Here is a 24,008-nt window from a genome sequence, read left to right as displayed (position 1 = left end):
AAAAGGCTTCTGAAGTTAATTTCCACTTAGAAATTTCAGACTTGATTTACCCTTGTGAAAAATGGATCAACCCCTACCAAAACATCCATTAATTATAATCCACATAATAATTCCAATTTCCTGTTGTGGCAGGATTATTTTCCTGCTGTGGCAAACTGGCTCAAATTAAGATCCTACATCTGTATATGGAATAGGGTACCATATAGGATGCAACCAAGCACTGGCCATTGTGTCAGCATTAACGGCATGTATTCATATTCATTGCCATGTGTCGTTAAGCTATGAATGATAACAGCAGGATACGCTTGACCTGTTAGCAGGTCATCACATTAGGAAGAGTGGACCGTCAAAGACCCATGAACTAGCATTCAGTCAGGAGATGACAATGAAGGAAGCTATCTTTATTCAGAGTACTGCTGCTGTCATGAATTGAAAAACTGTTTTGGACCGATGAAAGGAGCCAAGCCATCAAGCTAATGTGTTGCATAACATTTAGATTTTGTACATCTTGAATCAGTCTCTATATCTGCCTAAGGAGCCAAGCTACAGAGAGTCCTTATCAGCTGAACAGCCAATGCACAATAAACAAAGATGCACGACTTGTTTATTAAAATGGGTGGTATATAGGGCTGTTTAAAAAGTACTGTGTTTGTACACAAACTCTCTGCCTCTCGTCTCTACTGATCATGGTAGAATTGAGCTCTGTTCCGTCAATAGGCGATTAACAATGCAGCCCAACCCCACAAAACCCTCTGCTTTGTTCTGTTATTACTGACCGTACCCATCCCTTTTAGAGTGGCCAAGCAGTAATTCCAGACAATAAAGGGGGCGACTGAACAAGAGCTCTGCTACAAAGGTCCGCAGCATCATGCTGTGAGCGGGGTCAAAAGGTTACAGCAGGAACTCATCAGCCATGCTTGTCTGTATTAAACAGGCATCTGATCTGAGCTCAGATTCATCCTGCAGGAACTTGCCATGCTCGTATGTACAGTGCATTCGGAAAGTATTCAGACCCCTTGACTTTTTCCACATTTTGTTACGTTATAGCCTTATTCTAAAATTGATTCATTGAAAGTTGTTCCTCATCAATCTACACACAATACCCCATAATGGCAAAGCAAAAACAGGTTAAAAAAAAAAGAAAAAAAGAAATACTTTATATATACTTAAGTATTCAGACTCTTTGCTATGAGACTCAACATCATTGAGCTGTTTCTACAACTTGATTGTAGTCCACCTGTGGTAAATTCAATTGATTGGATATGATTTGGAAAGACACACACCTGGCTATATCAGGTCCCACAGTTGACAGTGCATATCAGAGCAAAAACCAAGTCATGGGGTTGAAGGAATTGTCTGTAGAGTTCAGAGACAGGATTGTGTCAAGGCACAGATCTGGGGAAGGGTACCAAAACATTTTTGCAACATTGAAGGTCATCAAGAAACACAGTGGCCTACATAATTCTTAAATGGAAGAAGTTTGGAACCACCAAGACTCTTCCTAGTCCTGGCCGCCCGGCCAAGCTGAGCAATCAGGGGAGAAGGGCCTTGGTCAGGGAGGTGACCAAGAACCCAATGGTCACTCTGACAGAGCTCCAGAGTTCCTCTGTGGAGATGGGATAACTTTCCAGAAGGACAACCATCTTTGCAGCACTCCATCAATCAGACCTTAATGGTAGAGTGGCCAGATGGAAGCCACTCCTAAGTTAAAGGCACATGACAGCCCGCTTGGAGTTTGCCAAAAGGCATCTAACGACTCTCAGACCATGAGAAACAAGATTATCTGGTCTGATGAAACCAAGATTGAACTCTTTGACCTGAATGCCAAGCTTCACATCTGGAGGAAACCTGACACCATCTCTACGGTGAAGCATGGTGGTGGCAGCATCATGCTGTGGGGATGTTTTTCAGTGGCAGGGACTGGGAGACTAGTCAGGATCGAGGGAAAGATGAACGGAACAAAGTACAGAGAGATCCTTGATAAAAACCTGCTCCAGAGCACTCAGGACCTCAGACTGGGGGCAAAGGTTTACCTTCCAACAGGACAACAACCCTAAGCACACAGCCAAGACAGCGCAGGACTGGCTTTGGGACAAGTCTCTGAATGTCCTTGAGTGGCCCAGCCAGAGCCCGGACTTGAACCCGGTCGAAGAGAGACCTGAAAAAAGCTGTGCAGTGACGCTCCCCATCCAACCTGACAGAGAGGATCTGCAGAGAAGAATGGGAGAAACTCCCCAAATACAGGTGTGCCAAGCTTGTAGCGTCATACCCAAGAAGATTCAAGGCTGTAATCGCTGCCAAAGGTGCTTCAACAAAGAACTGAGTAAATTTCAAACGCTTTAATATTAATGTAGTATATTCATTTAAAATACACTTGGAGTTGTTTATATCTTAAAACATTGGTTTTGTTTTATGAAACTCTGCTTATGAGTGATCAAGTATACTATAAGTCTACAGTGCCTTGCAAAGGTATTCATACCCCTTGTATTTCTTCAAAATGTATTGTGTTACAAACTGGGATTACAATTAATTTAATTGTAATTTGTTGTCAACAATTAACTCAAAATACTCTGTAATGTTGAAGTGGAAGACAAAAAAAGAAAGAGAAAATGGATAACTAAAATATAGTCATTGCATAAGTATTCAGACCCTTTGTTTAGGCAATCCTAAATGAGTTCAGGAGTGAAATTTGGCTTAACAAATCACATAATATGTCTCATGGCCTCGGTGCGAAATAATAGGGGTTGACATGATTTTTCTTGACTAACCCTTCCTCTGTCCCCCATACATACAAAATCTGTAAGGTCCCTCAGTCAAGTATTGAATTTCAAGCACAGGTTCAACTACAAAGACCAGGGAGCGTTTCGAAAGCATCATAAAATGGCAGTGATTGGTATATCGATAAAAATATCAAATCAGACATTGAATGTCTGTTTAAGCATAGTCAAGTTAATAATTATGCTGTGAATCATGTATTAAACCACCCAGACACATCAAATATATAGTCATCCTTCCGAACTGAGCTGCAGGACAGGAATGAAACTGCTCAGGGATGTTACCATGAGGCCATTGGTGTTTGTAAAACAGTTATAGAGTTCAATGGCTGTGATGGGAGAAAACTGAAGATGGATCAACAAAATTGTAGGGACTCCACAATAATGCTTTAAATGACAGAGTGAAAATAATAATACAAATATACAGAATACAAATATTCCAAAACATGCATATTCTATGCAACAAGGCACTAAAGTAATACTGCAAAAACATGTTTGGGATTAAATGCAAAGCCTTATGTTTGGGGCAAATCCAACACAACACATCACTGAGTAACTGCCGCTTTATTTTCAAACATGGTGGTGGCTGCATCATGTATGGGTATGCTTGACAAATGGGAGTTTTTCAGGATAAAAAGAAACATGATGGAGAAAAGCACAGGAAAATTCCTAGAGGAAACCTGGTTCAGTCTGCTGGGAGAGGAATTCACCTTTTAGCAGGACAAGAACCTACAACACAAGGCTAAATATACACTGGAGTTGCTTACCAAGAAGGCAGTGAATGTTCCTGAGTGGCCAAGTTACAGTTTTGACTTAAATCTGAAAATCTATGGCAAGATTTGAAAATTGCTGTCTAGCAATGATCCCCAACATCTTGACAGAGCTTGAATGATTCTGAAAAGAAAAGGGCTAATATTGCACAATCCAGGTGTGTAAAGCTTACCCAAGAAGACTCAATGTACATAAAATGTACTTAAGGTGTATTCAAAGTATATATTTGTTGCTCTTTATCTAATATACAAAAAATATACTTAAGTGCAAAAAAAGTGTCCCATTTTTTCTGCTTGGGGAGGACAACGAGCACGCAGATAAGCTTCCTTGAGACAGTTTCTAACAGTTTGTGAAGAAATTCTTTGGTTGTGCAAACCCACAGTTTCATCAGCTGTCCGGGTGGCTGGTCTCAGATGATCCCGCAGGTGAAGAAGCCGGATGTGGAGGTCCTGGGCTGGCGTGTTTACATGTGGTCTGCGGTTGTGAGGCCGTTTGGACGTTCTGCCAAATTGAGACGGCTTATGGTAGAGAAATAAACATTAAATTCTCTGGCAATAGCTCTGGTGGACATTCCTGCAGTCAGCACGCCAACTGCACGCGCCCTCAAAACTTGAGACATCTGTGGCATTGTGTTGTGTGACAAAACTACACATTTTAGAGTGGCCTTTTATTGTCCCAGCACAAGGTGCACCTGTGTAATGATCATGCTGTTTAATCAGCTTCTTGATATGCCACAACTGTCAGGTGGATGGATTATCTTGGCAAAGGAGAAATGCTCACTAAAAGGGATGCCAACAAATGTATGCACAACATTTGAGAGAAATAAGCTTTTAGTGTGTATGGAACTTTTCTGGGATCTTTTGTTCCAGCTCATGAAACATGGGACTAACACTTTACATGTTGCATTTATATTTTTGTCCAGTATTAGATCAACACAAATAAGATTACATGGACAGGGGGGCCAAATCCTAGATCAGCACTGATATTCTGAGAGGCTTGATACACACGCCACTGATCTGAGCTCAGATCTTACCTACACCATCAGGCCTCAAGCTTTTGTGATCCCTGTGGAAAACGTGCTGAACGATCCTTGAACTGGTCCCGTAGCTCCTGTTCAGTGTTTACAAGGTTTTTTCTGTTATGGCAAAGAGGATTGCCGTCCTCAATCTTTGGCTGTGGCTCAGTTTGTTTACACCACCAGCCAGACAACAGCAGCAGGTTCCTTCATGAAAGGAACCTGCATGGACACACGAGTAGTGTTTGCTGGCTGAAAGTACTTACAGTAGCACCTCTGAACAGAGTGCCAGCTGTCATTTGCAAACCGAGTGCAAATCGATTAAAAAATGTTGTCAGTCAGACGTCCACCAGCGGGTTGGAGATGAACGGCAGCTGAACGGCAGATCAACATTCAGTGCGGTGTGTGTGTGGTCCCTAAGGTGCCTTTACATTGAAATACTTTCTATTTGAATTGGCATACCTTCACATGCATGTAAATAGAGAGACATCATTTTGTGTAGCTCTCTTGCAGGTATTTGGCTCCGGCAGTTAGGTAGCTATAAACACATAAATAAACAGAGCATAATATAATAATAACAGATAAATGATTGACTGTGAACAGTAAGAAATTATATGTTGTATATCCTTCCCCTATGAGAAGAACTTTGAAAACACACAACTCATATACACTAGCAATAAATATACTGCATTAGTGTTCAGGCAAGTCCGCATTTTTCCCCGCTCTTCTGACAGGCGTGATTACAGAGGAAGATTGTGATTGATAGTAAATCAAGATTTAAGACTATAGATATAGGTAATGGAACTCCCAATCCTGTTATTGACTGAAGAAAGTGTCGGATAAGTTGCAAAAGTTTGAAATATTATTTTATTAGATCCACCCATAACACAAAATGTAGCTGCACTTTTAGTATCTTTAATTTTGGCATGACACAATGTCTTGCATTAAACTTGGGTTCTTCCACACCCGCAGGACAGGAGCATCCAGTTTATGTACTTGTTTAGAGGGAGGACGACTCCTTGGGGCAAATCTCAAATGGCACCGTCGTCCCAATATAGTGCACCACTTTTGATTAGAGCTCTATAAGCCCTGGTCAAAAGTAGTGCGCTATATAGGGAATATAGTGCCATTTGGGACATATACCAAGTTTCATCTTGGCGACACCTCAGTCTGAGTCATAAGACTCTTTCACCTCACCACCCTCTGCCATTGGCTAAGCTTATCAGGAGTGAAACCAAGCCTATTTTTACGGGCCCACCCACTACCACAGTCCAAAAGGGTGACATGTCACATACAGTACCGGTCCACATTTTGGACACACCTATTCATTCAAGGGTTTTTCTTTATTTGTACTATTTTCTACATTGTAGAATAATAGTGAAGACATCAAAACTATGAAATAACACATATGGAATCATGTAGTAACCCAAAAAGTGTTAAACAAATCAAAATGTATTTTATATTTGAGATTCTTCAAAGTAGCCACCCTTTGCCTTGATGACAGCTTTGCACACTCTTGGCATTCTCTCAACCAGCCTTATGAGGTAGTCATTTGGAATGCATTTCAATTAACAGGTGTGCCTTGTTAAAAGTTAATTTGTGAAATGTTGTTCCTTCTTAATGCGTTTGAGCCAATCAGTTGTGTTGTGACAAGGTAGGGGTGGTATACAGAAGATAGCCCTATTTGGTAAAAGACCAAGTCCATATTATGGCAAGAACAGCTCAAATAACCAAAGAAAAACGACAGTCCATCATTACTTTAAGGCATGAAGGTCAGTCAATACGGAAAATGTCAAGTGCAGTCTCAAAAATCGTCAAGCGCAATGATGAAACTGTCTCTCATGAGGACTGCCACAGGAAAGGAAGACCCAGAGTTACCTCTGCTGCAGAGGATAAGTTCATTAGAGTTACCAGCCTCAGAAATTGCAGGCCAAATAAATGCTTCACAGAGTTCAAGTAACAGACACATCTCAACATCAACTGTTCAGAGGAGACTGTGTGAATCAAGCTTTCATGGTCGAATTGCTGCAAAGAAACCACTACAAAAGGACACCAATAAGAAGAAGAGACTTGCTTGGGCCAAGAAACACGAGCAATGGACATTAGACCGGTGGAAATCTGTCCTTTGGTCTGATGAGTCCAAATTTGAGATTGTTGGTTGCAACCATTGTGTCTTTGTGCGACACAGAGTATATGAACGGATGATCTTGGCATGTGAGGTTCCCACCGTGAAGCATAGAGGACGAGGTGTGATGGTGTGGGGTTGCTTTTCTGGTGACACTGTCAGTGATTTATTTAGAATTCAGGGCACACTTACCTAGCATGGCTACCACAGCATTCTGCAGTGATATGCCATCCCTTCTGGTTTGCGCTTAGTGGGACTATCATTTATTTTTCAACAGGACAATGACCCAACACACCTCCAGGCTGTGTAAGGGCTATTTGACAAAGAAGGAGAGTGAGTGCTGCATCAGATGACTGGCCTCCACAATCACACAACCTCAACCCAATTGAGATGGTTGGGGATGAGTTGGACCGCAGAGTAAAGGAAAAACAAGTGCTCACCAACTGTCTAATGTCCATTGCTCATGTTTCTTGGCCCAAGCAAGTCTCTTATTATTATTGTTGTCCTTTAGTAGGGGTTTCTTTGCAGCAATTTGACCATGAAGGTCATATTATTCTACAATGTTGAACTAGTAAAAATAAAGAAACACCCTTGAATGAGTAGGTGTGTCCAAACTTTTGACTGGTACTGTACATATACTTGCTTGTTGCATTTATGTGTGACCAGCCCCCCAATGACAGATTTCTGTGAACAATAAACCTATACGGACTTGTAGTTTAAACTGATTAATGGCACGACACCAGCGCTTCCTCAGTGTATTTTGATTGAAACAAGGAAGATTGGCAGGCTAGGACAGGCAGCTGCATTTAGCAGGTGTTCTGAATGAGTTATTGGAAGGACGCTTACGAAAGCCTACAGGTCTTGATACGATGCGTTATCACTATGCAGTGCACACCAATGGTTGGCCACAACATTATCACTATACAGTACACCCTAATGATTGGCCACAACATTATCCCTATACAGTACACACTAATGATTGGCCACAACATTATCCCTATACAGTACACACTAATGATTGGTCACAACATTATCACTACACAGTACACCCTAATGATTGGTCACAACATTATCACTACACAGTACACCCTAATGATTGGCCACAACATTATCACTACACAGTACACCCTAATGGTTGGCCACAACATTATCACTACACAATACACACTAATGGGGGCCTGAACTGACTCATCCAGAACAGCACATCCTGGTTTAGCCTACATGTTACCACTAGTTTCTCTGACGTACACTATCACCCGTGGGAACATAGATAGGGGCTGTTACTCATTTAATATTATTATCACTATCATGACTCACTATTGTGTCTAATAACTTCTCAGAATAGCAGGGCCTGGAAACTTTCTCTTCATTGTCTCCATCCAGTTCATGTCTGTCAGAAGTGTTTCCATGGGAGCAAAAATTCTATGAATTAACCCTGCTACCCAGAGCCATGAATTAACCCTTTGCTGGTCCCCAAAGTTTTGGAGAGATCTGTGAAGACTAGGCACTGCCACCAGTTGTGCTAAACTCCATACATTCAAAGACCACAGGACAGGCTACTATTGTACCAATTCTGGATTTTTCCCAGAATACGCACACACACAACAACACAGTATTTTGTTTAAGTTCAGCACAATTGTTTTGTCTGGTCAAGGAAATCCTTTGTTTGAGATGAGGTGTGTTCCTGTGTTTCCTCTTTCGTTCCCCGTCTGAATGGCCAGTGTGTGAGAGAGATGGATGGGAGTGGCAGAGACAGCGTTGAGTCTATGAATAGTTTCAATGCTTTCGAACCACTCTCTCTTCCTTTCGATTCATGACCACCACCACCCATGTTCTATTGTGAGGGGTGAAGTAAACATTCTGCCTCTGGAATGCAGGTCCAAACTCCACTCATTCATGCACTGTCTAACCCAGCCAGCACAACACATGCCTTTTGTGTGCTGTGATGAACAAGCCAGAGGCCGCTTTCATTTCAGTTCAGTGTAATGTCCAATCTGCCAAACCTACAGTGCTCCTGAATTACTATGAACACATTGACTCTCCAATTCGCGGAGATTCTATGCTGGACCACTGCTACATGTCTTTTCGACACAGGTATAAAGCCATCTCCCGTCCTCCTCTTGGCAAATCTGACCATGATTCCATTTTGCTCCTTCCCGCCTACAAACAAAGACTCAATAGGGAAGTTTCGGTATTCAGGTCTGTACGACTGTTTTGATCACTTGGACTTGAATATGTTCCAGGTCGCCTCTCGGGATAAAATCAATTCACACGCAGTCACCGGATTTATAAAAAGGAGGAGAAAGATGCTGCTTATGAACATGGCAAGGTGACCGGCGACAATAGCATGGTTAAACAGTACAAACATGACCTAGGCAGATCAATCAAGATGGCAAAACACAAGTATAGGGACAAAGTGGAGAAGCAATTCAGGGGGTCAGATACGAGTCATATGTGGCAGGGGCTTATAACGATTGCGGATTACTAAAAGAAAGCCAGCCACGTTGTGGACACCAACGCCGCCCTACCGGACGAGCTAAACACCTTTTTCTCACGGTTCAAGCAGAACGACTCTGAGCTGCTGAGGAGAGCCTCTGAGGTCAACGAGGGCTACGCGCTGATGGTCTCCACGGAGGATGCATGTAAGTCATTCAAACGTGTTAACCCCTCGCAAGGTTGCTGGCTCAGACGACAGCTCCTTCGACACTGACCCTTAGCTGAATGCCCCTTTGGGTGCCCTCCAGGACACCTACAAGAATGCCAAGTATATCATCAGGTACCTCGAACACCTGAGCCACAGCTTGTTCTCCGCTGAAGCTTGTGTGCGTCGTAGAGCAGAACATTGACGATGCTCTTGTCTGTATCCTCTCGTGCGTAGAAAAAAGGTCGCTTTCACAAGCCCCATGTTACGGAATAGGCGCTTTATATTGGCAGAAAGAGGGGATTGAGCTGCAGTCTCTAGCATAAACACACAGGGAGCTAGTCAATCTTCAAAATTAAGTCACCTTGTGACGCACCGGTGCATCAATCGACTCTATTAATGAACACACAATTAACCACGCCATACTTGGTTAAAACATTTGAACTCACAACACATCAAGGTATATCAATCCTTTTGAATTGATGGTTTACCTTACAAGGAAAGTGACACACTTGCGGAGGAAATCACCAAAGTTCTGGATGAAGCTACATGGGTTTTGCTTGTTTTTATCTTTCTGAAAAATGATTAACTGGATATTTCTGTGGAATGCGATTGCAGCCTGAGCCCTTTACAAGAGTTTACTGACCTCAATGATGTTCTCAGTAACCCCCTTTTTCTTTGCAGAAATCCCCTAATCAGGTGATCAAATGTCAATACTCATAGAGACCGTATGGGTGATGTTTGCTTTCATTGTTAGTGCTGTAAGGGTCTATTTTCTTTATCATACACAGTTGAGTGTATTGTTGAAGACTCCTTTATATCAGTGCTACTGTATTAAACGTGACTATTAAAAACCTTAACTGTCAGATAAGCATAATCGATCTTTTGTATTCCTGGTGCGGGGAAGAAATGATATTGTCACGTCCTGACCAGTAAAGGGGTTATTTGTTATTTGAGTTTGGTCAGGACGTGGCAGGGGGTATTTGTTTTATATGGTTTGGGGTGGTTGTGTATGTAGAGGGGTGTTAGATTTATGTATTCCAGGGTTTTTTGGTTATTGTTCTATTCCCTATATAGAGCATTCCTTTTGATGGGCTCTCATCACTCTAAAGGGAATAGGGTGCCATTTGGGATGCACCCAACAGGCTAACATGTCTACAGTTCAGCTCTATAACACATCCCTAGCTCTATCCAGTAACAACAGACACATGTAAGAGCATTGTGTGTTATCAATAGCAGGTGATGAGCTTTGTAGCATGACATTGGCTGGTGGTCTCTGGCTGTTCAGAGAGATTACTGCCCTCATCAGGTATCTGAAACGTTATCCTACATGCTAGTTATCCCTTAATCACGACCCTTATGGGAAACATGTGTACCCTCAAACCAAGAAACCCAAACATCAATCAAACTTTCTTCAAAACAGACCCAAAGTGAACAGTCAACACGGTCAGTACACCCAAGTTGATGGAATTAATGACCTTGGTCAAATGTCTTGGAAACATGTTTTGGAGGGGGAAAATGTAATTTTCTCCACTTATTGCAACTGGTTGGTTACCAACTTAATTAGAACAGTAAAAAAATAAAAATGTGTCATACCCATGTACACAGTCTGATATACCATGGCTTTCAACCAATCAGCATTCAGGGATCAAACCATCCAGTTTATAATTGTAAATAAATCAGTGTTTTTTGCACATGTGCATAACTATAGATAAACCCGACAGGAGTTTGAGTGATGAAAGTTGGACAGCAGATCTCTAAATCTCTGTACAAGAAAAACTTTTTTCACCCTCTACAAAATAAAATAAGTAAATAATAATAATTTAAAAAACACTTGGACGAACATCAACAAAAATTATTGTTAGGCTATTTTCTGGCAACTGTGAAGTTATTATGTGCCAGATGTTAAGACAACAAACTGTTATAAATGGCCTATTTGTGAGATGAATTTGTTATTTCAATAGGCATAGGCTACTGACTAAAATCTGGGTTTAAAATTGCAATTAAATTTTTCCATGGTTTGCTGAGCTAGTCCCCTATAGCCCCTGATAGGTTAACATCTAATTTCTGGGAAAGGTCCACAGTGAAATTGACATCAAATGTGGAGAATAATACATTTGCGATAGATCTGTGACCATGATCCCAATTGATAACTTCCAATGTAATTAACCAAACATGGCCATTAATAATTGCATAATAACACAAGGCTACAACAATACACTGAATTTAGGCAACACAGGTAGGCTACACAAATGCCACAAATTGATTTGCAATGACTCCAGCGATATCGTCATTTCAACATATTGTATCCAATGGTAGGCTACAGTAACCTGCAATGGCATAGAAATGAATAGCCTACTTGATGGCCAACTGATGCAAATGTATCATTCTCCACATTTAATGTCAGTTTTATTGTGGACTTTTCCCCCATCATATTTCCACTCGCGCAGCACTCGAGACCCAAGAACCGAGCATGCGTAAAAACCTTCGCTGGACACGGTTTCCCCGTAACAAAAGTCAACGTTAGAATGCAGTTTACTTTAAACCACGTCTGAGCGAATTTATCTAAATCCTCTAGTGTGCCAAAAGTTATTTTACAGTGCCTTGTCGCTGTTATATCATTTCTAGCGCGTTAATGTTTTATGGGAAAAGGGTTGGAAACATTTGTCTCCAGAATCACAATCTAAAGTGCCTATCTACAACTGGTAAAAAGTTGCTAGGAGGCACATTGAGCAGCCAGTCCACAATCAGTTTATCAAGTCACTGGCGAGTGGTGAAGTGTGCTTCGATGCTGTTTTGTATTTTACAAATTTCTCACTATCTATTACCATAGTGTGCATCTGTCTGGCAGTGTTTCATGTTACAAATCAGGTTGTGGCTCGTGACTCAAGATACATGCAAATGAGTTGTCTTATGCAAACAAGTCTGAGGCGCTGGATAATAGGCAGGTCTGTCTCACTGTCTGGACGTTCTGGCTGCTTTTTCTATTGTTAGTGTGCACTGGGCAAGTGAGCATGATCATAATCCATAACCAACCCTCCAGTAAGTCGTGATGAACTCACTTACAAAACTCTGTTTTGAACGAGACTGACTTTATGACCAAAATGATCCTACTTAAACTTTGAAGTCAACTTTGACACTAGAATGAATGTTTCTGAGTCATGTCGATGCCACATAGGCCGTTTAAAACCAGAGAAGTTGGTTCTATGGGGCAAATTCTACTTTCTATGGGGTGTGGCCAATTCAAATTCATGGTTTAAATTGAATTAAATTCCGAATTGGCCTGACATCTTGCTTTCCCTTTGCCCTCCTAGAACTCCTTTCCTCTCTCACTGTCATCCTTTGATTTCTTTAAGTATCCACCAAGGGTTTTCTTCTCCCTCAATCCTATCACTAGAAAGTGGTCAACAAGATTTCATACTCCTGTCCCACCTACATCTCCACCCTTTGGCACAGGGCTAATTAAATTGTCCAAGCATTTAGAATGTGCATTTAATCTAATATTTACAAACTCTATCCCCACAAAAGGTCAAAACACTTAGAAACATTACTTTGATTGTGTACAGATTAACCAGAGTATTTTAGTGTAACAACATACAGTCATTAGCTTGTGCTAACACAAAGGTGGCAGGAGGCAACACATTAATGGCTAGTTAAGAGGCGTCTCTGTAAACTCTGCGTCTGTGGCCCAAATGGCACCCTATTCCCTACATAGTGCACTCATTTTTTTTTTACCAGAGCTCTGTAGCCCTGGGGTGTAATCATTAGTCCAAACAGTTGAACTAGTGTTTCTATTGGACAAATTCATGTAGGTCCTGCCCCGTTTTGTTCTGGTTGCTTCCATGGAATCAGTGTAATGAATATACCCCTGGTCAAAAGTAGTGCACTACATAGGGAATAAGGTGCCATTTGGGACATAGTGTCAGAGTGAGCCATCTGTCATGTAGCACGGCATTCCAAGCCAACATGAGCCATGGAATTTAATGGCAACATATGGCGACAGTTGCTTTTCTGTTGACTATTTACAACAAGCATGTCCATTCTGGGGACCAGTTGCTGATGCCGTTTGGGCCAGAAGGTCTGAACAACAGATGAGAGCACACTATGTGATCGAATAGCCACTGGTCATAACCGCTGCTATGTGCAATGTGTGGAATTCTGGGTGGCTAGATGCGTGATCAACGGTGGTCAGAGATCAGTTTCATTCTGGTTCTTGCGAGACAGTGCTATCATGAGAAATGCCTGAGTGGTGGACTTGTATTGACTCACTACAAATGTTTACTTCTTCGACACGTGTGTGGTATCTCTGTCACAATCCGTCTCCATCTCTCTTTCCCAGGCCTGGACGACAGCCTACAGCAGTATGTCCCATACTTTGAGCGGGAGAAGATTGACGGGGAGCAGCTGTTGAAGATCTCCCACCAGGACCTGCTAGAGCTGGGGGTGACCAGGATCGGACACCAGGAACTGGTGCTGGAGGCTGTCGACCTGCTCTGTGCTCTGGTTAGTGGTCTAAAATATCCAATATCCAATCAGAGGATACCGTTTAGTCACCCTTTGGATAGTCCCCTAGGCGTATCCTGTATAAGATCTGCAGATGCTCAAACTATCAACAAGCTTCATATCCAAGCATCCGATATCTGCGCATCACGTAGTTTGATCATGGTTTGATCGCGTCAAATGTCCATTACCATGTCCCAAATGGCAGTGCAATAATCTATAAATCACTCTAAAAGTTAAGTGGGAATTGGAACAAAGGGTCAAATTCCAGTGTGATAACATTCATGCTACTCGGATGTTGAATGACTCTGGTGAAGTGGTCGTCTGTGCAGTAGGTGAAGTGGTCGTGATTGTGCAGTAGGTAGTCCTACTGAGTCAAGGTGTTGCTTCTGGTGCATACGATAGTATAGTTAAAATACTAATAGTGAGTTGGTTAGTGGATTATGCCACAGCCTCGGTATCAAGTGGCTGGCTTGACATTTTTAGGGGGGTACCTTGAAATATCATCTTGTTTTCGAGGGGTCTTGAATAAACACTAAACAAAAGCAAACAAACCCCTTGTTGTGCCCTCAGGCAGAGGGGTAGTTATCTAGCCAGCAGTCAGCTCAGCTTGAGCGAGTCTAAGCGGCCCATAAATGAGAGAAGCTGGCATTGGCCAGGAAACAGGGATTAGGGTGGAATGTCCGGTCAGATGCCTCTCTCTCTCTCGCTCGCTCACTCACTCTCTCCCTTAATATTTCTTTCTCCATATCTCTCTCTCTCTGCCCCACCTCCCCCTGTCTCTCTCCCCCTCTCTCTCTATCCCTCTCACTCTCTCTCTCCCTCTCTTTCTCGCTCTCTCTCTCTTTCTCTCCATTATTTTCTCTCTATTTTACCTCCCTCCCTCTCTCTTTCTCCATCATTCTCTCTGTCTCTCTCTCTGCACCACGCACACACGCTTTCTCTCTATCCCCCTCTCTCTCATAACCCCTTCTCTCTCTCTTTCTCTACCCTCCCTGGGCAAATGACTGGTTCCAGACCAGAAAAGGGATGGTGACTGTCAATTATGAACACAAACAATGCCCACAAAGAAAGTGTCTCTCTCCTCCTCTCTCTGTCTCTGTCTCTCTCTCCACCCCATCCCTCTCTCTTTATTCACCCCTCTCTCTCTGCCCCACCTCTCTATCTCTCTCTCTCTCTCTCAGTGTGCTGATGTAAGAATTATACACTGTGTTGGGTTGGATTTTCAGGCCCGGATGGAAAAGTGGTGTGTTAGCGCAAACAGATCTGGGGCGACCAGGCTATCTTGTCAACTCCTATTCGCTATACACAAACAGATCTGCCCTGACCAGGCTAGAAATCAATGTGCTGTATGCTAGTGCTTCATTCTCTGAACTAGATTCAGTGTGTAGTGTGCGATACAGTGCCCCTCTGTGGGGAATTGAAAAAGGAGAGTACAGTATAATCAGTGCTTTACTTCATTGTGAAGTCTGGGTGAATAGGTCTGGCCCACAGGCTAGAGAATGGGGCCTGATACCTCCTAGTGTGAGAATTTACTAACTCAATAGTAGGACAGAGAGTAGCCGACTGGCACAGGGCAACTGACTGGGGCCGGAACAGAAGAGTGACTGTCAATTATGAACACAAACAATGGCCACAAAGAAGGTGTGTGTGTGTCTCTCTAACAGCTGGATTACAGTGTGCTAGTCCAGTGGGGTTTTTTTGTGCTGCTATTTCAGCCCTCAATTGTTCAATGAGCCTACAGTTCAATACGTTTACCTTACTGTACATTTTTGTTTGGTCCCATCAATCCCCCAGAATTCTGCCGTGCCAGATCCCATTTTGTGGCCTCATGGTCCATCTGTGATCCATAAGATGGGTGAAATTCTTTGGTGGTAGTGTGCCGGATCCTGTTATCTTTTAAGCGAGGTTTGGTGAGGAAATGAACTGGGATCTTGAACATGTCCAACGTAAGATGGAATAGATATTGTCCGCCCATTATATAGAAGTAAGAGAGAGGGCTTGCTTGGTGGGTTTGCATCCCAAATGGCACCCTATTCCCTACATAGCGCATTACTTTTGACCGTCATCCTATGGGCCCTGGTAAAAAAAAAAGTGGTGCACTACAAAGGGAATAAGGTTCTATTTGGGATGCAACATGGGACTCTCTGGGCAGAGCTTTATTTTCTCAGGGAGAAATCTCCTGGTGCTCAGGAAACAGATGTGACCTCACCCCCCACCTGTCTCGCACACACACACACACACACACCCCTTTCAGGAAAAGCCATTACAGCATTGTTCCTGCGGTTTCCGTCCGGTGGTGTCAGATAATTCGCTCCATCCCCAGCCTCAACTCTCCACTGCATCCAAAATGGCACCCTATTCGCTACATAGAGCACTACCTTTGACCAGAGCCCGAGTCAAAAGTAGCCCACTAGGGAATAGAATGCCATCTGGGACGCAGACCTCCTCTCCAACTGTGTCCCATTCATCAGAACCGCTGTACATCTCAGAGTCGACAGAACACTTTCTCCTTTTCCTCCCTCTCTCACGCGCTCTCTTCCTAGCTTATTTCCCTCTCCCTTTTTCCCCTCTTCAGTGCCTGGACGGGAACAGGCAGTCCGTTGGCTGCAGATGTTTTCATTGCTTCTATGCTTCAGGATAGAAACAAACGCGCTGAACAGCTGTTTAGCTGGAGGCTTGTGTGTGTGTACAGTGTGTGTGTACAGTGTGTGCGTGTGCGCGTGTGTGTGTGTGTTTGGTGATCATGTTAATGATTATCAGAGATCGGAGCGTTTGATCTCAATCAGACCTCGATGACTGGCTGTTGGTCTCTCCCATCCTATAATTCTTTGCACTTAAATAAGGCCGTTTTAGCTCTGTCTACCACAGCTGTGCTACAGGGCCAGTGATCTTCAGGTGTTAGCCTGCTATAAATCCTTAGAGCTGTGTTTAGACATCATAACATCCTGGAAGTTCAAACGGTGTAACAAGCGTTTAAGTATATTGTCGGTGGAAGGGTCGATCATCATTCTTTCTAATCTTTTCCTTGTTCACACTCACACACACACACACTTTCTCACAGAACACACTGGTGATTTGAGGTAATTGAGGTAGACATGGTGGGGAATATGTTGTAGTCAGATGATGGGTCATGCACAGGCTGCCATGGTGACTGGCCCTGAGGAATGTAGGAGGACTTATCAGTTTGGAATGGCACGCTATTCTGTCTATAGTGCACTACTTCAAATAATTAAACATTGTAAAATCATCCACACCACTGGACCGTTTTGTGTTTTGGGAACATATCTGCTAAATGACTTAAATGTAATGTAAATGTAAATCTTTCGTGATGTCCCCACAATGTTCCCACCAGACTGTTCCCACAACGTAAATAAACATTCAGGGAATCTTTAAAGAACAGACATAATGTGTTCTGGGAACGTTCCTGCGACATCAGGTGACTGTTTTTTGCACCCTAAATGAAATATTGTAGAATCAGATTATAGGTGTTCTAGGAACGTCCTTGCAACATCAGACGAAGGTTTTATGCAAACATTCTATAATCATCAGCACGAATGGACAGTTTTTTTTTTTTTGCTGTAAGAATATTTGCCGCAACCTGGTTTGCTGGGATGAGACTCTGGCCAAGAGTAGTACACTATAGATGGAATAGGGTGCCATTTGGGACACGGCCAATGTTGGCTGAACCCAAGCCATGTGGTTTTGCACGGAATTGATAACAGCACAAATGATCATCATGCTAATGACAGTTTTGCTATGCGACTATGTGTAAACTGAATCAAAATACCTGAGTGTATTTTTTTTATCTATGATTGTTGTGTTATGAGAATATTACCACACATTTTACATTATATTTTAGTCATTTAGCACATGCTCTTATCCAGAGGGACTCAAATAGGGTGAACAATACGACCACATATCACCGTCATTAAAACTAAGAACATTCTTTCAGAACTACGGGGTGGAGACAGACAACCTGAAGACTCTGGTGGGTCGTATGAGAGCGGCGTCCAACAACCTCCAGAACTCAGCGTCTGAGCGCAGGAAGAATCCGTCGTACGAGAGGAAAAACTCCCACAAACCCCCCAACGACTTCCTCACTGCCGTGGTGGAGCTCATCGGAGCCGCCAAGAGTCTGCTGGCCTGGCTGGACAGGTAGACGGAACACACATGCATATGCACACACACACACAGACACGCTTAGCATTTCACCTGGAAGGAATGCGTTCTATTAGGCTCTTAAGTTAACGTACATGTTATCTTGTTAAAGTCCTGACTTGAGGAAGGTTTTTACTGTCTGCTAGTCAAAACAGACAGAGTTTCCAAGTGAAGTAATGTAGGGTCGACATCAGGTATATTTCCTGTGCTTGTATCGGCTTGAGACACACTCCAGAGGATCTCAGCTGAGAAATAAGACATCTGTATTGACAGATCACAGCAGTTATGATCAGTAACCCCTCAAAACATGTGAGGGTGTGTAGAGCAGCCTACGTACATGATGAGTAAAAACACTTCTCATCAGATCAACAACAATAATTGCAAATCAATCACATACCTGAGTTGTTGTTGTTTTTTAAATGCTTTTTCATGCACCTGTTACATAGCAACACTCATGAATGATTATACAGATACATTATATAGAATTCTCATATCCACTTCCAGATTTGCACCTGGTATTGTTAGCCATGTTTGTAACACCTACTGTTGGGTGTTACTATACTATTTGCATTGTTTACTTTATTGTCTGTAACCATCCTGTCTCTTCTCTGGTATGGCTGACGTTGTTATGTTTGTACACGCATTGAGAGGATTCCTGTATTACTTGTTTAAGTGGAGTGAGTTTACTGTGTTGTGTTTGACTGTGGTTAGGGCTTTGGCTGTCATGAAATGTTTTCAGCCGGAGATTGTCAAGCAAATAACTGCAGGTCTCACTGTAATTGACCGTAAATTAACATAAACACATTTAGCATCTCCTGGCTTCAACACACAGCCTACAAGCCACTGATGCAGACCTTTGGAACATCTACATTTTAAAAAGTCTAATAAATCCATGTAACATAACCTACACCTTCACAATAAATCCATTGTTTATTTTAGATAGGTCTAAAATGATATGAAGAAAATGTATTGCGTACTCTGAGTTGTCCTTATGTTAGGCCCTGATATTGCTATGCCATATGGCTGTGGGCTACACTAGTTCATTTAGCAGACAAAATTGGCTTAGAATTCCGTGGTATAATTTTTTATGATTTTAATAGAATGAAGAATACAATTGAACAAAGCTGAATAAAATAGAAAGGATATTTTCTCCAAAAGATTTCAAGGGAAGTGCGCACATGCGGTTACTCTGTGTTGAGCGGTTAAAGTAACAGGTCCTCCTATATGCTTCATTTAGAGTTATTTATACAACTTAATTGTGATACAAACTTTGGGCTATATGTTAAAATTGTTAAAACATTCCAAGGCTGAATGATGTGACTCTGATTATGATTTGAAAAAAGTCACATGAAAGGCATAATGTCTGCTTTGTTTCTTTTGCAGGCTGCACATTTCATCAGTGTCTCATTCACAATTTGACAAGCACTTGATAATATTCTCATCAGGCCTTGAATTTCCTGAATTTCCCGGCGGCATCCCCCTTGTCTGACCGTAATGCCCCATAAAAAGCTCATGTCCCATGTCCCGTGTGGCTCAGTTGGTAGAGCATGGTGTTTGCAACGCCAGGGTTGTGGGTTCGATTCCCACGGGGGACCAGTATGGAGAAAAAAAAATGTATGATATGTATGAAATGTATGCATTCACTACTGTAAGTCGCTCTGGATAAGAGCGTCTGCTAAGTGACGTAAATGTAAAATGTCTTTTGCGGCTAAAGTGCCCGTGGGCTGAATATAATAATTATAATTCCCTTCTTCCGGCTGCCGTGCCCCGAAGCACCTCTCACTCATATAGCTCTCTCCGATATCAAAATGCTCTTCATGTGAATCGGGTCATTCTCACAGGCATCTCAGCTAAGAAGTAGGCTACAAGTGAAGACAGACACTTTGGGGATGCAAATTCCGAGGTGCATATTGAAGATGTTAGAAGAGCTGTCCACATCTAGCCTACTTTCTGTCAGTCAACAAGATGAGTAGGCCTTACGAACAGCAAACGCACTAGCCTATGACAACCCACTATCCCCCATAGGTCAACTTGTCCTTCTGTGCAATAAATAAATATTTCAAACAAAGTCTGGGACAGTTGTGGGATGGGATAGATCCCAAATTAATACAACCACTCACATCAAAATGTTTTAAAGCAATGTGGCTGATGCAACAGATCAGAACGTTTAGCTTAAAAGGTTGATAAACTATTAGGCTATTTCTTCACATTATAAGCGCAGCAATGCGCACACGGCAGTAGGCTATACGCGCGTATGTTCCAAAATGCAATCAATTAGCGGGAAAACACTATTCTCAAAAATTACCACAAATGCGATTTTGCATGTAATGCTTTATTATAAAGGTGCATTTTTATGGTGAAAATCTGACAGCATTTTCGGATCAAGCATAACTTGTCAGGCCTCCTGGGTGGCGCAGTGGTCTAAGGCACTGGTAGCTGTGCCACCAGAGATTCTGGGTTCGAGCCCAGGCTCTGTCGCAGCTGGTTGCGACCGGGAGGCCCATGGGGCGGCGCACAATTGGCCCAGTGTCGTCCGGGTTAGGGAGGGTTTGGCCGGCAGGGATGTCCTTGTCTCATCGCGCACTAGCGACTCCTGTGTTGAGCCGGGCGCAGTGCACGCTGACACGGTCGCCAGGTGTACGGTGTTTCCTCCGACACATTGGTGCGGCTGGCTTCCGGGTTGGATGTGCATTGTGTCAAGAAGCAGTGTGGCTAGGTTGGGTATCGGAGGACGCATGGCTCTCGACCTTCGCCTCTCCCGAGTCCGTACGGGAGTTGCAGCGATGAGACAAGACTGTAACTACTACCAATTGGGGAGAGAAAAAAAAAACATAAATTGTCTCTTAGGCTCTACACTGGTTGTAAAGCGGATTAATGTGCTTAATGTTTTTGTTGTTGATTTACTGCACACGCTGGGCATCACTCACAAGTGATAATACATCATTCACAAGTGATAGGCTAATATTGTCACCCATCAGACTATTCTTAATGTAATTTTGCCTTTACAAATACTAAATAATATAAATGTATGTGTGCAATTTGTTTTGATCTAGAATGGACCATTATCATGCACCTGTCTTGAAACAGGGGCAGGGGGGAAAATACATGTCGTTGATGCACTTATATAGCGAATGAAGGATCCTTTTCCCATGGTTCATTTTCATGCCAGCCAGGTAGACTATACTCCTGTTGTAAAGCATAGCAATTAGGAAAGTTGATTAAATAAATATAGTAGGCCTAGTCTATATAAAGCTGATGGATTGATTGAAAACAAATGCATTGATGTCAGAGTGATTAGAGGGACAATAGAGTGCTGAGTACCAGGAAGTTAGCAAGTTTGGTAGACTACTAATGACCAGCAGCAGCATCAGAGCTTAGAGAAGCCTAATTACCATGACTAAACGGTCACGTGGAATTTGACTGCGGTCATGTAATAAGGCCATCGTAAAAGCCCTAACTGTGGTGTGTTTTATGGAGGTGACTGACTCATGTCTCTCCTCTGGTTTGTGTCTATGACAGGACTCCTTTGACAGGGATCAGTGACTTCACCTCCACTAAGAACCGGATCATTCAGCTGTGTCTGGAGCTCACCTCCACCGTTCAGAAGGTTCGTTCTCTAATCATCACTATTCACTCTCATGAGGTTTCATAGGACTTTGGGGAGACTATAACGTAACAACTTTTGTGGGTTTGAGAAATTAGCATGATGGATCTTGCCCCCTCAGTAAATTTCTTTCATGCTGCTAGTCAACACCGAAATACACACAGGGCCTCTCTCATGAACATTCTGCGAACCAAAAATGGCAGCTTTTTTAAGTCATGTAAAAGCAAAACATCTCTGAGAAAATTCTCTGTGGTTTCAAAGTTAGCCCATCTTACAATAACGTCTGTGAAAGAAGACCTTAAAAACCCTGAATGAGAGGCTATTGGTTCTATTACACATTCAGGTGGAGTTCAAATAGGAAGTGTTAGCTGAAGGTGTGCCCTATTCAGACACACACCACAGGATGCAATGAGAGCAGGACTACTGACAGTTTAAAGCACATATGTTTCCACTGAAGACCTCCACCAGCAGCACGTGGAAGGAGGAAAGATCAAAACGTGCTTAGTAGCCCAATTTTGCTGTCCTCCACAAAACCCATAGTGAAGGATAGTGCCTGTGTCCCAAATGGCACCCCTTTCACTGTTTAGTGTACTACCTTTGACCAGGGCTCATAGGGTCCTGGTTAAAAGTAGCGCACTAAATAGGGAATAGGATACAGAGTCGGAGCAGTGTCCAGGAACTGTCATGCAATCATCTTGTCACACTGTTTCTAGGGAGATGTTATTTAAGTGCCCACAAGAACCATCGTCCTGTATATTTGTGCAACTTTTGCATTCCTGTTTGCATTCACTCCCCAGTGTTTTATTTCACAAATATTTGTCCACCACTGGTATTGTGTAGCTTGGAGTGTTTTGACTAACATCTTCTCACATATACTTCTGTCCTTAATTTGCAGGACTGCACAGTTTATGAGATGGAGGAGAAGATACTACAAGTAGTAAGTAATGGTTCCTCTTTTTATCTCTGGTTTGGACTCTGTTTACCGGTTCAGCCCTGGAGCTTCAAAATAAACTCAACACACACAGATATTACACACAGGCATACACGCAAGGAAGCACACTCACGCATACAGTACCCACAGGCATGCATGTACATATGCGCACGCACCCACGCGCTCACGCACGCACGCACGCACGCACGCACGCACACACACACACACACACACACACACACACACACACACACACACACACACACACACACACACACACACAGACACACACACACACACACACAGTCTTGTATAACTAACCTTGTGGGGACACAATTCAGTCCCATTTAAAATCCTATTTTCCCTAACCCCTAATCCTAAACCTAACTCTAACCCTTACCCTAAACCTAACCTTAACCCCAAAACCTAACCTAACCTTAACCTTAGCCTCTAACCCTAAAACTAACCCTATCTCCTAACCCTAAACCTAATTCTAACCCAAACGCTAGTTCTAACCTTAACCCTAAACCGCCAAGAAATAGCATTTGACCTAAGAAAATGTCCCCAATTGGTAACATTTTTGTTTGTTTACTATTCTTGTAGGGAAGCACACACACATACAAACACACATACACAAACAAACAAGCACTTCCCTTTTACAGTCATCCTTGTTTTGTGTGCTGTGTTCCCGTATGGGTGTAGGGCTTTATTTATACAAATGACACCCTATTCCCTATATAGTGCACTATTTTTGACCCTATAAACCCTGGGCAAAAGTAATGCACTACATAGAGAATAGGGTGCCATTTAGGAGGCATCCCAGTTCCGTGATGGTCCACAGAAGCCCTGTTTCCACATCCTGTGTTAGATAACACTGCCAAAGGGGCCGTTCGTTCACACAGTCAGCTAAAAACTTCATTAACTAGCCGATAATATTATTTTGGATTATCTGCAGTTTCCCTCAGAGCCTGACCCGATGTATCACCTCAGCCTCCATGCTAGGCTGTTTACTGCCAAGTTGTACAATGCTTATGCAAGTCGTTGTCAGACTTCCGTGGTCTGTGTCAGGCCTCAGTGTTCTGTAGAGTTCTCCAGGAACAAACAGCTCCCTTTGTTTTGACGGTCCGAACTACAGCCTCGCACACCAAGTAATGACAGCGTTATGGCATCATGCCTTGTCGGAGACCCTACCCATCTGACGAGATTAGGACACCTTGTGGTGCAATTGAAGTTCCTACGACCCGTTTTTATCAGAAGACAAATCCAAAGCAAAAGAAGTGAAAAATGATCATTTTCAATTCAATGAGGGCAGTGTGCAGAGATACAAGCACAAGGCAAAGTAACACCCATGCTTAAATGCCTTTTGAAAGAAACCCAGTCATTATCAGCCGTTAGCCAATCCAGTCAGGACGTGTGTGACTACAGTCTGTCCCTCCCCTCTCCTGAATTTAGGCTCCATGAATGACCACACACCAGAGATCCACTA

The 24,008-nt window shown here is 42.8% G+C and overlaps 1 protein-coding gene across 1 annotated transcript in view; it reads left to right on the top strand.

Moving 5' to 3' along the window:
• cnksr3 (cnksr family member 3) overlaps positions 1–24,008 on the top strand; it is a 44,728-nt gene that overhangs the window by 2,003 nt on the left and 18,717 nt on the right. The window contains exons 2-5 of the mRNA XM_014204872.3: positions 13,666–13,829; positions 17,782–17,984; positions 21,507–21,594; positions 22,487–22,528. Coding sequence (XP_014060347.3) covers positions 13,666–13,829; positions 17,782–17,984; positions 21,507–21,594; positions 22,487–22,528 — 497 coding nt within the window. The remainder of the gene's footprint in view (positions 1–13,665; positions 13,830–17,781; positions 17,985–21,506; positions 21,595–22,486; positions 22,529–24,008) is intronic.

Source organism: Salmo salar, chromosome 06, assembly GCF_965601325.2.
Source record: "Salmo salar chromosome 06, fSalSal1, whole genome shotgun sequence".
NCBI classification, from domain to species: domain Eukaryota; kingdom Metazoa; phylum Chordata; class Actinopteri; order Salmoniformes; family Salmonidae; genus Salmo; species Salmo salar.
Note: the sequence above shows the minus strand (reverse complement) of the source record. Positions and strands in the feature narration are given on the sequence as shown.